Raw genomic sequence first — 15,251 nt, forward strand, 5'->3', positions numbered from 1 at the left:
ATGTGGAAGGAGAGGTCATTAGAAATGAGCTGGATTCATGCACTGCCTATGATTAGATTGGGGCAGAGTCTTCTGTCACTCTAATTGCATGTGATTTTTCAACCCATTTTTATCTGCTAGGGGGCATTCATTACCAATTTGTGCCTGGTCTAATTTCTGGGGTGGAACTGGCTGCCATTCCATGCCTTTCAAAACTTATTTTGATACCAAAAGCTCACACACATCACTGCTTATAAGACAAGTTAAATTGAGGGTAAATGACACTCTAGAATAGATGGTCTAGAGATGTGAAGGCCTGGACAAAAATTCAGGAAAAAAAATGACCCCTGGCCCCATTTCCCCCCTGAATCATGATAAAATAAAACCTTTCACAATTTATTTTCTTCCTTTTTAATTTTTCCCCCTGTTTGTTTCTTTGTTGTTTTCCATTTTTTCCCCTGGGATTTGATGTCTCTATCTATAGCAGAGGCAGCATCACAGCCCTTTTCCAGAGATAGAATCAGGCACTAAGCAACAGATTCTGCCCAGACTATTCCTGGTCAAACATGGCAGATCCCTTTGGTTGAAAGTGGATTACTCAGGCTGGACTATGCCCCCACAACTGAGACACTTGGAAGAGGGATACCCACAGTTGTGTAGGGCAAGAGCCAACAAAGGAATGGAACAGCCAGTTGTGAGCTATCTCCCATCCTAACAGACATGAGAATAATAATAACAACAACAACAACAACAACAACAACAATAATAAAAAAAACTTTATTTCTAGCCCGCCTTTCCAAAGATCAAGGCAGGTTACAACACTTAGACCATACAACAACACAGTCCATGAAATACAATAAAATGCATTAAAACATCAATCATCAGTTAAAACATCCTACAATGAAAATAACTGTCCATACTAGCACAATTGTGCATCAATGAGGGGAGAAAGGAGGATATCTCGGGGGTATTAGGGGTATGCCTGCTGGAAAAAGTGTGTTTTGAGCCCCTTTTTAAATTGGTCCAGAGAGTCTGCTGAGTGGAGCTCACTGGGAAGCGAGTTCCAGAGCTTAGGGGCCGAGGTGGAAAAGGCCCTCTGTATGGTGGTAGAGTATCTCACTTCAGGAACTCTTAGCAATTGCTTCCCAGCCGATCTGAGTGTGCGGGGCGGATTGTATGGAGAGAGGCGGTCCTCCAAGTACCCTGGGCCCAAGCCATTTAGGGTTTTATAGGTAATAACCAACCTATAGATAGTAGAAGCATGTTACTAACATGAAGATTTATTCTATTAGTCCGTTCCCAGCCACTTCTGTATCCTTTCAACTGCCTGGCCTAAGGAACGGTCTATTTAGCAGGGCTTACTGAGCACAAAATGGCCCTTTTATGCCACTTAGATCTTGATATCGACAAAGATAATAGAATCCATCTTCAATGGGGGCCAGGGTGGTGGAGAGCTTTGACACTCATTCCAACTCTGTTTATCTGCTATCTCAATGCTGACTCTGATGCCTCCATAAATGGCAAATCTCTATTTATTAGCAGTGACAAAAATGCACTATAGTAGAATGGGGACTGCAGTCAAGAAATAAGAACAAGAATGGGAAGGTTAGCTATGAAAGAACTAGACAAGATCCCAAAGAGCAAAGATATATAACTGAGCATTACAATTAGAATCTTCGAAACCATTGTATTCCCCATCACCATGTATGGATGTGAGAGCTGGACAGTGAAGAAGGTAGATAAGAGGAAGATCAACACATTTGGGACTTGGTGTTGGAGAAGAGTGTTGAGGATACCATGGACAGCTAAAAAGACAAACAAATGGGTCCTTAAGCAGATGAAGCCTGAAATTTCCTTGGAAGTCAAATTGAGGCTGTCATGCTTTGGCCACATCATGAAAAGGTAGAAAAGACAATAATGGTAGGAAGGTAGAGGGCAGCAGAAAGAGAGGAAGACCACAAGCTGGATGGATAGACTCAATCAGAGAGGCCACAGGAATGGAGCAGAATAGTGAAGGACAGGAAGTATTGAATGTATCTCATTTGATAGCCATGAGTTAAGGCCAACTCAATGGCAGTTAACAAAAACAACAACAACAATAACAAAATGGTAGCACAAGGCAAGTCATCTACCAAATGAATTATCAGGCTATTTAGAACATATTTGATTAATATTTTTGAAAAAGAAAAGTTTCCTAGATGCCTGTAAAAGTAAATGCAACATATGTACTATGTCTTTAATATATACATCATATCTATCTCTCCTTCCTGTCCCCCTCCCAACCTTAGGGACCCGAGGGTCGCTCCAACCGTGCCACAAACCCTGTCGCTGCTCCTGTGCAACGCCAGATCAATAAACAACAAGACCCACATCCTCCACGATATGCTGGAGGATCAAAAGTGTGATCTGGCTTGCATTACCGAGACCTGGCTTGGGCCTGAAGGAGACGCTCTGTGGGCTCAGGCCCTGCCTGCCGGGTTCTCGGTGAAGGACCAGCGCAGGTTAGGTGGGCGGGGTGTGTGTGTGGCCTTGATACATAGGAACACCGTGTCCCTCACCAGGAACCACATCCGACAGACCTCCTATATCGAGTGTATTTACCTGACCCTAAAGGCTAGGGACAGTCTAGGGATTCTGTTAGTGTATCGGCCACCCCGTGCGCTAGCAGACTCCCTTAACGAGCTGACACAGCTGGTCGCTGAACTGATGTTGGAGACGCCCAGGCTACTTGTCCTGGGTGACTTCAACATCTCTCTCACGACCAGCTATGTTCCATCCGGTGCGGCTCGGGAATTCATGGATACCATGACGGCCATGGGCCTGTCCCAGCTGATACAGGGTCCTACGCATTGTGCGGGTAATACTCTCGATTTGGTCTTCTGTTCGGATGTGGAAAATCCGTGGGCGGAAATAGTTAATGTTTCGCCCTTGTCATGGACGGACCATTTCCTGGTAGAGGTGAAAATCAAGGCCTCTACCCAGATCCCCCCCGGGGGTGGTGGACCTATTAGGATAGTCCACCCTCGAAGGCTGATGGAACCTAAAAGGTTCCAATAAGCTTTAGAGGGGCACATGGTTGGAAGTGACGGCGACTCTGTTGATGCCCTCACCGGTATTTGGAATACCGGTCTCTCTAGGGCTATACACAGTATCACTCCCAAGCGCCCTCTCAGGCCTGCTTCCAAATGTAAGCCCTGGTATACGGAAGATCTCCGGGCAAGGAAGCGGGTACTGCGACGGCTAGAGTACCGTTGGCGGAAACACCTTTGCTTAGACGACAAGGCTCTCCTAGACCAACTGTTAAAGGACTACGGAGAGGCAATACGAGCAGCAAAGAATTCGTTCTATGGTGCTCGTATTGCGTCCGCAGAGTCACGTCCAGCAGAGTTGTTCAGAGTGGTCAGGGAGCTAACTCAGCTCCCTCCCGCCCTGAACCAGATCCTTGAACCTTCTAAGGCCTGCTGTGACCAATTTAATGACTTTTTTGCGGATAAAACCTCTCGCATAAGCGAAGGTCTTAATGCCGACATTCAAGCAGAACCTAGAGTAGAGGTATCCGGAGCCTCCGTGGACTCCATTAAACTGGATCGGTTTGAATCGGTGAGTACCGAGGACGTGGACAAGATCGTCGGAAGTGTTCGGAAGACAACTTGCTCTCTCGATCCCTGTCCCTTGTGGCTAGCGGCCCGGGGGGGCCGGCGGTAACTTTATTGTTACGCCGGATCATTAACACATCTTTGAGGGAAGGGCAATTTCCATCAGAATTGAAATTGGCCATTGTAAAACCTATATTAAAAAAGCCCTCCCTTGACCCCCTGGAATACAATAATTATCGGCCAGTCTCGCTGCTGCCATTTCTGGGTAAGGTGATCGAGAGTGCAGTTGTGATCCAGCTTCAGGCGGTCTTGGATGAAACTGATTATCTGGACCCATTTCAAACTGGCTACCGGGCGGGTTACGGGGTTGAGACGGCCATGGTCGCCTTGGTCGATGATCTCCGTCTGGGCATCGACAGGGGAAACATGTCCCTGTTGGTGCTTTTGGACATCTCAGCGGCTTTCGATACCATAGACCATGGTATCCTTCTGGGGCGCCTGGCAGAGGTGGGAATCGGGGGCACTGCGCTCCAGTGGTTCTGCTCCTACCTCTCTGGGAGGTCCCAGATGGTGCAGCTGGGAGACGTGTGCTCCGACGAGAGGCCCCTTAAAACCGGGGTCCCTCAAGGAGCCATTCTGTCTCCCATGCTATTTAACATTTACATGAAACCGCTGGGAGAGATCATCCGGAGACATGGGGCGCGGGGTTATCAGTACGCTGATGACACCCAAATTATTTTCTCTATGTCTCCGACTGATGCAGTGACTGAGGATGGCGTCTCTCCTCTTGAGGCCTGTCTGGAGTCAGTAATGGGCTGGATGAGGAAAAACCGACTCAAGCTGAATCCAGAGAAAACGGAGGTACTTGTGATAGGTTCCCCTGGTCCAGGAATGGCGGTGGTTCCACCTGTCCTGAATGGGGTCACGCTCCCTGTGAAGGACTCCGTACGCAGTCTGGGAGTGCTTCTTGACTCGTTGCTTCACCTGACTGCTCAGGTGAATGCGATGGTCAAGAGCACCTGTTATCAGCTTCGGCTTATCCGCCAGCTGCGTCCATACCTGGCCCAGAGGGACCTAGAAACTGTTGTACACGCTCTGGTAACCTCGAGACTGGATTTCTGCAATGTGCTCTACATGGGGCAACCCTTATACCAAACCTGGAAGCTTCAAATGGTGCAGAATATGGCAGCCAGGCTAGTCACTGGCGTCTCCAGGGCCAGCCATATAACACCTGTGCTGAAAGATCTCCATTGGCTGCCCATCCGCTTCCGGGCTCAATATAAGGCGTTGGTAATTACCTATAAAGCCCTAAATGGCTTGGGCCCAGGATTTCTGAAGGACCGCCTCTCCCCGTATATTCCGTCCCGCACCCTCAGAACATCTGGGCAGCAATTACTGAAGGTGCCCGGGGCCAGGCTTTCCTCCACTATGAAGAGGACATTCTCCCTCGCCGCCCCGGCCCTTTGGAACACGCTGCCCACTGAGCTCCGCTCATCAACCTCCCTGGCCCAATTCAGAAAGGATTTAAAAACCTTTCTGTTCCAACAAGCATTCCCCGAATAAAATCCTGTGGGCCTCCCTCCTCTTCCGTGGCCAAGAGGTTGGGCTAATGGGGCTTTTAGCTTGATATTTTATTGTATGTACTTACCTGATGTTTTATTGTATTGTATCTGTTTTGTTTTTAATATATGTTGTGAGCCGCCCTGATCTTGGGAAGGAGCGGGATATAAATAAAAAGTTTATTTATTTATTATTATTTATATATATTGAATGGCCAGATACATGTATACATACATACATACTTACATACATATAGGGTTTAACAGAAACATATTGTTTCAATATTATAAGTTTTTATTTCGAAGCCAGAGTGTGAGTCACTATGTTTCCATGAAGTCTGACAGTTCTCAAAATTGCTGATGAGTCTTCTGACTCCAACTCAACAGCCCTGAGGGTAGTGACAGCCATCCCAGTTGAGTGGTCTTGGTGGAGAGAGATGACAGCAAAAGAAGTGCTTGTATAATTTGAGCAATTGTCTTGATGTAGTATTTCTGATGCCATGAGACAGCATAGGAAAGGGACCACACGAGAAAAGGAACCAGGGCTAAAAGGTCATGTTTTAAGTGTCACTGAATGGCCACATGAACAGTTGAATGGCTGCTGGGGACAACAAACAGGCAGAAAGAATACAGCCACTTTGCTCTTGGTGTATTTTTCCCAGAACACCTCGCTAGGCTCAGGTGGAAATTGAATCTGGTAGTTCCTGGGCTTTTAAGGACCCAGAAGTGAAGCCAATAGAAAAGAAAGTTGGTAACCCCAATTGTAGAACAAATATTTCTCTTCCATAAGGTCTTTCATTGGTGTCATATTTTGAGTTCTGCAAGATAGATAGATTTATCTTGAATAAAACATCATATTTTCTATTAATTACTACAAGGGTATGTCTCGAAAAGAACTTCATGCCTCAGAAGCAGAACAAGAAACTATGCAATATACATTCTAATTTGGTGCATTGCAGTTGGAAGCGTGATTCTGAATCTTATTTTCTTCACTGCATTATCTGGTGAGTGAAGAACTGCATTAATTTTATTGCCATGCATTTTCTGACATTTTATTTTAGAATGCAAATGTTTCTTAACATTGAGGAGTCTAGAATGTTGCTGATGAGATTTATTTTGATTGGATTTTAAAAATTTCTGTTCTACCTAATGTTACTTCACTCAAGTTCCAATTGCTAGCCTGTCCATTGTAGCTATCATGAGATATTCCGAAACTCTTTTAAAGCATTTTAAAGGTTTTTCTAGTATATATAACTGTGGCTATTAATAGTTTTTAAATATTATAGTGAACCAAATGACACTCTGGAAATCTGTCTTCTAAGGGAAAGAGAGTAAAACAGGACTCCGTATTGAACAGATGAAGATGCAATAATATAAGATAGATTAAGCAAACATTATGATTGATATTATGTGATGTAAATTAGCTCATTTTGATGAATTGTTACTGAGGTGGGCGGAATGATGGATGTTCCTTTGTAAATTGTTAATGCTAGCTAATAACGAAAATTACTTGTTAAAATTCTGATTTTTATTACCCGTGAGAATATCTGAAATAAACAATTTTTTTCCAAATTCTTATTTTTATTGCTAGTGAGACAATGTGACATATCTCCAACTCCTCTTCCTCTCCTCCCTGGTGATCCCTGCCCAGATGGCTGGATTGGGTTCCAGAGGAAATGCTACTATTTTTCAGCAGCTGAGAGAAACTGGACCTCTAGTAGTTTACACTGTTCTTCTCACAATGCCTCTTTGGCTGTGATTGACTCTCAAGAAGAGATGGTACGTTCAATGGTTGATACCCCTGAGGATCCCCAGAGGGCTTTCATTATTGTGTTATCCTTATTTTAGTACTTTACCACTTGGTTTTGTGGGTTTTGGTTTTTATTATTGCAAAATGTTTTTGAATCCTTTTTCATAATTGAGAAGTATAAAAATATATTGAAATAATGAATATTAGAAGCAGTAGACACTGAAGTGTGTGGATTTGACTGCTTCAGCTACACTAAATTGATAGTATGGGTTACTACTGTATTTTCTGAATTTATCAATCATGTTTTTCAAATAATAATTGATGAGCTTTCAAAATTATGCAAAGCACAATTTCTGAATCTGGCTATGATTCAAAGTTAAGATAAGCTTTACATAATCCTGTTTTGAAAGCTGATCCCCACCCCAAGAAATGGATTGGGGAAAGAAAGGGTCTGAGTGTTATTCTCAATGCCCTCATGAAAATATAATTACCTAGGGAAGCCATGGTGATGAAAGGACTATGATAACTGATTCTGTTTTAATATATATGCCCTAGCATTGCTTTTCCTAAAAAAAAAGTATGAGAAACTTCATTCTACTTGCTGAAGAAAACAATCCCCTCCCTCTATATTTATACTTTAATACAAATTCTTAGACTTTCTTCATTGTGATACTTAACCCTCTGTATAAAAATTACTACAGCACTACTGGATCTAAAATTGCCCAGGAAGGGCCAAAAAGGGAGTGAAAATATCCCCATGCTCCCCAGAGAGATTTGGCAGCAAAACAATATGATTTTAAAATATATTTTATATTACATTTCAAGGATGGGAGCAAGGGGGGGGGGGGTGGCCCCCTAGCCTTCCACATTTGTCTGCCCATGCTATAAAATAACCAAACAATTTGTGGGCTGATTACAGAATTATAGTGACAAGTGTACTTTGATAACTGAAAATGATTCAAATGATGGAATTTGAATTTGAACTAATCTTGCCAAGAAAACCTCATTTTCTATTTCAAAAAAGGCTTCTCGGACTAAAGTGGTGGTGATGGGAACTTAGGAGAAATGCCCTCCACACATTTTGGAATCTATATCTATATCTATATCTTCTTGGGGAAAGCATGTGGCTCACCTATTTTACAACTTTGCTCTTATGAAAAGCAAACATGTTTTTGGTTAGAGAGTGGCTTCTCATAATGAGAGAACCATTATCTTATTTAGGCATGGTATAGGCTTGAAAACCTTTCTTCCTTGGGGCTATAATCCATCATTTGTGCAATTGAACACATCTTTCCCATGTTTTTGTTTTTGTTTTATTGACACAACAGCAGAAGAGTAGATGACTGCAAGTGGAAGTGGAGGAGGAATTTAACCCTTTGCTCTTTTGTCTGCTTAAGACCTCAGCCACCTCTGGAAGTTTCTTCTGTTAGAAAAATCTTTGCGATGGGTGATGTATCTTGCCCTCGTAGCCCCAAACTGGTCCCAACTGGAACAGATGCAGTCTCCTCTGGAACTCAGGAACAAAGCCAACTCCAGCACAGGAAAAACTTTCTGGAACAATGCCTAGTGAAACAGCTGCTTAATTAATGAAACAGACTTCAGGAGAACTTCACTCAAATGAGGGTTTATTTGTCTTAGTTACTACAGTGGGCCCTTGGTATACGTGGGGGATCCGTTCCGGACCCCCCGCGTATACCAAAATCCACGTATGCTCAAGTCGCATTTGTTCCCAACGGCGGCGCATGTGCACATGCGCTGCCATTGGGAACAAAAGTCCCTGGCCTCCCCTCCTCTCCTCCCTTCCCTCCCTTGCTTCCCTCCTCCCTGCCTCCCTCCCTTCCCTCCCTCTTACTTACCTTTCAGGCCTCCGCTCGCCACCACTGCCGCCGCTGCTGCGCAAAAAGCTGGGTGGCGGCGGTGGCAGAGGCCAAGCCCCGGCCTCCTCACTGCCGCCATGGAAGGGCCCGATGGTGGTACTGGAGGCCTCTTGGCTCCAAACAGCACTGCCACTGGGCCTTTCCTGCGGCGGCAGTGAGGAGGCAGAACCTCTGTGCCACAGGCCTTCAAGGCCTCCAGCGGTGGCATCCAGCCTCCTCGAGGCCTCCACCGCCGCGGAAGGGCTGGATACCAGTGTTGGAGGCCAAGAGGCCCCAGCACCAACACCCACCCCTTCCGCAGCGGTGGCAGCAACAAGGAGGCCAGATGACGGTGCGGGAGGCCTTGAAGGCCCTGAAAGGTAAGTAAGAGGGAGGGAATGGAAGGAGGCAGGGAGGGAAGGGAGAAGGGAAGCAAGGAGAGGAGAGGAGGGGAGGAGAAGGAAGTTGTCCCTAATGGCGGCGCGCGTGCACGCACACTGCCATTGGGGACAACTTCCCGATTTGCCATCCGCCTATGCTCAAATTCGCAGATGGCAAATCTGCCTATAAGAAGGGCCGACTGTATTTACAAAACTAACATCTACAAGTACTGTATATCACTTTCCTCTCTTTCAGAGTCCATGCTCAACAACCTTCTTCTTGAACAGTCCTTTGTTCTCTCTTCAGGAACACATTTTCATGATGTACTCCATCCTCCTTCCCACATAGGAACCAATCACAGTACAAACAACAAACATATCATGTTTACATTTTGTCTCAGCCATTTGTCCTTGAACACTTGTTTTTCCAGCCTAGATTTCCTGGCCTTCAACAGGAACCATTTTTACTTTAGCTAACCATTGTCACATCTGAACATTTTAAATATAAAATTGAAATATGCTTTAACATCTTCTTCATCCATTAGGAAAATATGCCAGATATTTTGCCTGGGGGATGAAAGCCATAGTGCAAAGGGCAAGGGTTCTGATCTTTACACTCAGAGAGTAAAGGTTAAGACCCTACTCCTTTCTGTCCTTCATTCAGATTTGTTTACAGATGTTTTAATTCCAATTTCTCCTCCAAATTGGGTGGAAAATTGGAATTTGTTTGCCAGACACAAGGGAGAAAAAAAGGCAGGGGTGTTATATTTTCCAGTCGAAAACTGTTGTGAAGATGCCATTTTGATAAAGCATGGCTCTTTCAGCACCTCATCAAGTGATTTTACTTTTACTTTATCTGGTTTGTTGTAAAATATTCCAATCAAATTGGAGTTGATAATGTATTTTTTTTTCTTTCTTATTTCCAAGGGTTTCCTTTTACGTCACAAAAGTCCTCCTGACCACTGGATTGGTCTCCGAAGAGATAATCCATTGCAGCCCTGGAGATGGATTAATGGTACCATTTCCCATGAATGGTAAGCCTTTCTTCTCTGCAGTTCAAGCAAGAAAGATCAAGATCAGAAACTAGAGGTGCAGTGACATGACATGGGAATATCAGGCCTTCTAAAATATTCTGAGTTTCTGATAATTTTTCTTCAAATGAGAAAAATAGGTTGCAGACTGCTTCAATGTTATCTTGCCATTCAAATATCTGGGAATTAGTTTATGCCATAAAAAAGATTAATACTTTTAGATATAATTTTTGAATGCTATATTATTGTTTAGGTTTACGATTTATGGAGGAGGAAGATGTGCATATATGAACCACGAGGTTATTGCCAGCTCCAGCTGCACAAGAGAAGAACACTGGATCTGCAGCAAACCATGTCACTTGCCTGAGGCCACCTTCTGATTGACGCATGCATGAATGAAGTCACCGAGGTACTCAGAATGTACTGAGTCTCTGTCAGAAAAAGGAACTTGAAATTTAGGATGAAGCAGTTTTAGATTATTTTAATTAATTTATTAATTAGTAAACACTAGTAAACAGTTTATTCATGACAACCAAATACAGGTTATAGCCATCAAATTACAAAAATAATTAAAACCCTTTAAAACTTCCACAGTCAATTAGTTCTGTAACATATAGCACAATATGTTTACACTAAAATTATAAAAATATTTCATACAAAAACATATCACAATTTTCCATACTCCATTCAAATGTTTACTGCAGTTTCCCACGCAGGCCTTTATCCTCAAAATCTAATCTAAGTTTAGCTGCTTTGACAGCAAATCTAGCAGTGCTGAACATAAAGACGTAGTTGTATTAGCTAACAAGTAGGTGATTTTGTTCAAGTCATTTTGGTTAGCTACAAGTTCTAAGCTTCTCTTCAAATTAATTAATTTACAGTATTTATACCCCGCTCTTCAACCTTAAATAGGGTTGCCATAATTCACTACCACCAAACCGGGACAAAAGGCAGAAAAATGTAGGAGAAAATCAAGGATAAAATGTAGCGCAAATTGTAGGAGAAAATTTAGCCCAAAATGTAGGACATTTAAAAAATGGAGGACACAACCAACTAAAAGCAAAAAAAACCTAATATATATATTTTAAAAAACATATTAATATAAATCCTTATATCATAGAGATCTTGTTGCACCTCTGAGACTAAATGCATCTGAGGAAGCAGATTCTCTCAGTTAATAATAATAATAATAGAATTAAAGGACATGTAGATTTTGGAGCACCTCTGAGACTAAATGCATCTGAGGAAGCAGACTCTCTCAGTTAATAATAATAATAATAATAATAATAATAATAATAATAATAATAATAATAGAATTAAGGGACATTAGGAGGCAATGGTACAGAAGGACCAGGGTTCGATCTCTTGCTTGGACATAAACATACCCCACAGGGCTAAATCACACTCTCTCAGCCTCAGGGGATGCAATGGCAACCCCTCTCTTTGCAAAGCCCTGGGGAAAGTCATTCTCTCTCAGTCTCAGAGGATGCAATCCAAACCCCTTCCTAAAGAAACGTTGCCAAACCCTGGGGAAACCCTTCCTTCCTTCTCCCTCCAGAGAGAGTCCTCTCAGGCATTGCCTCTCTGCCTGCCTCCTCCATAGCTCTCTCTGTAGTCCCAGCATGGCTGAATGAAAAGCTCCTCCTCCTCTCCTTGGCCAATGGGGATGGAGGAGCTGGGAGTCTGGCTGCAGCCGCTCCAACACAAATGGAGGAGGCTGCTTTGGGAAGGGGAGGCAAGAACCAGGAGTCCAGCTGTCCCCGGGACAGAATGCAGGGGCCGGGCGAGACCTTCCCCAATGTCAAAAACCAGGCAGGTCCTGCCTGGAGCCGTGAAATGGCAAGTCTACCTTAAAGGCTCTCAGAACGGCTTACAGATGGTTGTTCAGATGGTTCCCTGCCCCCAGGCTTACAATCTAAAAAGACATGACACAAACGAAGGAAATGGTGATGGGGAAGGGAATCAAGTCCAGTGGTAAGGTTCATCTCTCCCTCTGAGGCCTAGACAATGACAGATGGACTGGAGGGAGGGCTGTCTTCTTGCTCTGGCTAGCCCTGATGGAATTGGGCCTGCCTTATCACTCCCTCCCAGGTCAGATGAAGCCAGATGGCATGGAGGAAGGGATTTTCTTCTTCATCCTAGGACTGATGGAGTTGGGGGCCTGCCTTTTCACTCCTTCCCAGGCCGGATGATGACAGATGGACTGGAGAGAGGGCTCTCCTTCTTCAGCTTAATGAATGTTGGTGTTCATAATCCCTCTGAATTTTAAGATGGTGACACACACACTTTCTTTGCTTGCAAAGTCACACTTTCCCCATGGTCTTTGTGGGCTTCATGCATATGAAAATAACACCTCCATGGAGATATATTTGGAATATTTCACATGCTGCACCACACTGCTGGAAACTGCTTCCCTAAACATCTGCAGAGCATCTCTTCTCTATCTAGCTTTAAATCCGGATTTAAACAAGAACAAGCCCTTCTTGTTCTTGGAAGCATTTGGTATGACTGTTTAATGTTGTTTTCTAATTTAGATTTTACTATATGTATTACAGGTTTTTACAGTTTTGTATTGTAATTGCATAACTTGCTTATTTTTGTGTGGTTTATATTTTATGACTTTTAGATTGTATGCCATTAGCAGGTTATATGCTATTTTGATGACACCTGTAAACTGCCATGAAAATTTATGATGCTATATAAATCAACAACAACAACAACACTTCTTGTGGTACAAGTACATCAACCCAAGAATAGCTAACTGGATTATCTGACTAGCTTTGATTTCTGGACATGTAGAATCCAGAATTTCTGACTATAGACCAAGTTGGCTGAGGTATCTGGGAATTGAAGTCCAAAACACCCAGAGGGCCAAAGTTTGGGAACCACATCGAACCAAGTGCTTCAATGAGCCAGCCAGGAGCAACTATATCACAAGATTGCAGCCAGAAGTGGCTGTGGCCCACAGATAATGGGAAAGGGTGGAATCATATCATTCTTAGGGCTCATTCACACGACCAAAAACTTTGGATCTTGATTTGAGTTATATGCCCCTCGTTCCCACTGGAAATCGATTCTGATCCTCATTTGATTGATTCCAGTGGGAAAAACCCAGGGCAAAGGCCAGAAGCCCTGGGTATTTAGTTACCTGTTTTTTAGAGGTTCTTTTGGTGCTATGGAATTCTGGGAACTGTAGTGTCGTGAGACGTTGAGCCTTCTCTGCCAGAGAGCTCTGGTGCCTCAGCAAACTAATAACTTATTATTATTTTGCAGTGCCTTGTTCTCCTTTGCCACCCCGCCTCCAGCCTTGAGGAGAGGTAGGAAAGAAATTATTATTATTATTATTATTATTAAAATTATTAATAATAAAACATTATTTCCTGCCTCTCCTCAAGGCTGGATGCATTTCATTTTTTTTGCCCTTAGTGCAATACCGTACATTTCTCTGTATGCCAGGTTGGCGGGAGGGATTTGTGATCTGTTTTCCTCCCCGCCCCTCTCCTCCATGGAGGGGTCTCTTCTTCAGGTAATAATCATAATCATACGAAGAAGAAATGGTTGCAGCCCCTTTGGTCCCACCAGAGGCACCGAGGTTTCCTGTTGAATGAGAGGCCTTCTGCTCAGGTCTTGCAAAGCCAGGGCCAATCCCTCTGGAAAGAAGACTGGGAGGCCTTTGGGGGGTCTGTAGTTGAGGCAGCTTCGATGGAAGGAGACCATATATCGGTGAGAGGCCTCCCAGGACATGCAAAGAGCTGCTCGGGTCTTGCCAACTCAAAGCTGGGGCTTCCTTGGTCCGGTCCTTCCCTCCTCCTCCTCCTCCCTGTGCTGCCCAGGCCTCGAGGGGCCCTGGTCGGGATGGGAGCCCTCCAAGCGCCCCCCCCCCCTGCTCAGGTCCTTTCCCCCTCTCTCTCCCTGCCACTTGCTAAGCCTTACACACAGACACTTGATACTCTCTCTCTCTCTCTCTGCCCAAGTCCCTCCCTGTCTCTAGGTTCGGACGGAGAGGGAGGGGGGCTAGGCAAGCGACCACCACGATCCAACCCACTTTCGCTTTCGCCATCCTGGGGAAAGTTCTCGTTTCTCGTAAACCCTCCTTTCTGGTTTCTCGTAAATGAGAAGGGAAGAAGAGAGAGCAAATGAGGTGAAGCCACGTCCCCCGATCCGTTCCAAATCGCTTTCGCCTTCGCTTTCAGCCGATCTTCTTAGGGAGGGCCTCCGAATAAACTCATTCGCTGGGATGGAATTCCGAGCCCTGGGTCCCAGCGGATCCCTCTCGAAATAGCCCAGGTCGATCGGGATAAAAGGGGACCGGTAAGAGGTTTGGAGAGGGGCAGAGGGGGGGGGGCTTTCTCCGTGGGGAGGAGAAAGGCGAAGGGGGCGCTCCTGCCAAGAGCATGGCCCTGTTCCACTGGGGCCCCTGAGAGTCAGGACATGGGTCTCCCCCTTTCCTTCTTGGGCTCTTCCTGCTGCAGCCAGAGGGCTGTCAGCCCAGCTGAGCGTCTGTCTGTCTGTCTGCCTGTTGCCTGTGTCTCTCCTGTCCTCAGTACTCTTGCTTCCAGCTAAGAAAGGGTTTGGAAGCACTGCCCTCCAAAGATGCTGAGGATGACGAGGAGGATGGTGGTAACGATGATCGCTGGATTCTGTCACAAGTGCAGTACCACACCTATCAGTGTTCAAAGAGAGAGCTGTGTTGGTCAGTTTCAGCAGAGAAGGGGGCGGGAATGGAGGGATCAAGACACAAACCAACAAACAAGCAAACAGAACCTATGAGACTGATGGGCCTTTTGCTCAACACTGCCATGGCTCCATCCATCCTATGGAATCCTGGGATCTGGAGTTTAGTGAGGTCTCTGGAGTTCTCAGCCGGGGAGTACGAGTGACTCACAAAACCACAAACCCTGGGTCACTAAAGTGGGACCCTAGTGCTACAATTGTGTAGCAGGAAAGGGCCCTGACTTATCTTAGTCCAGCCAAAAGCCGTTGAAAATGAACTGTAATGAGCCTCCTTTCTTATGTGGCAGGCTCTTGGGACTAGTGATTGGAGAAACCCATGTTTTTCTTCTCGGTCAGAGAAACTTTGAGGAGAATTTTTTAAAAAAA

The 15,251-nt window shown here is 44.7% G+C and overlaps 1 protein-coding gene across 11 annotated transcripts in view; it reads left to right on the plus strand.

Moving 5' to 3' along the window:
* The window catches only part of LOC121921139 (C-type lectin domain family 2 member B-like), a 49,589-nt gene that overhangs the window by 11,270 nt on the left and 23,068 nt on the right, over positions 1-15,251 (plus strand). For 9 of the 11 annotated variants that reach the window (XR_006101851.1, XM_042448743.1, XM_042448744.1 and 6 more), the window contains 3 exons: positions 6,013-6,138; positions 6,726-6,913; positions 10,048-10,154. Coding sequence is in view for 10 of the 11 variants with exons in the window: in XM_042448743.1 (XP_042304677.1) it covers positions 6,013-6,138; positions 6,726-6,913; positions 10,048-10,154 (421 nt within the window). In the remaining variant the exon portion in view is untranslated. Of the gene's footprint in view, positions 1-6,012; positions 6,139-6,725; positions 6,914-10,047; positions 10,155-10,404; positions 11,182-12,242; positions 12,872-15,251 lie in introns of those variants that run through there. The other 2 variants (XM_042448751.1, XM_042448750.1) reach the window with 2 other exon arrangements.

This window comes from Sceloporus undulatus, chromosome 2 (genome assembly GCF_019175285.1).
Source record: "Sceloporus undulatus isolate JIND9_A2432 ecotype Alabama chromosome 2, SceUnd_v1.1, whole genome shotgun sequence".
NCBI lineage: Eukaryota > Metazoa > Chordata > Lepidosauria > Squamata > Phrynosomatidae > Sceloporus > Sceloporus undulatus.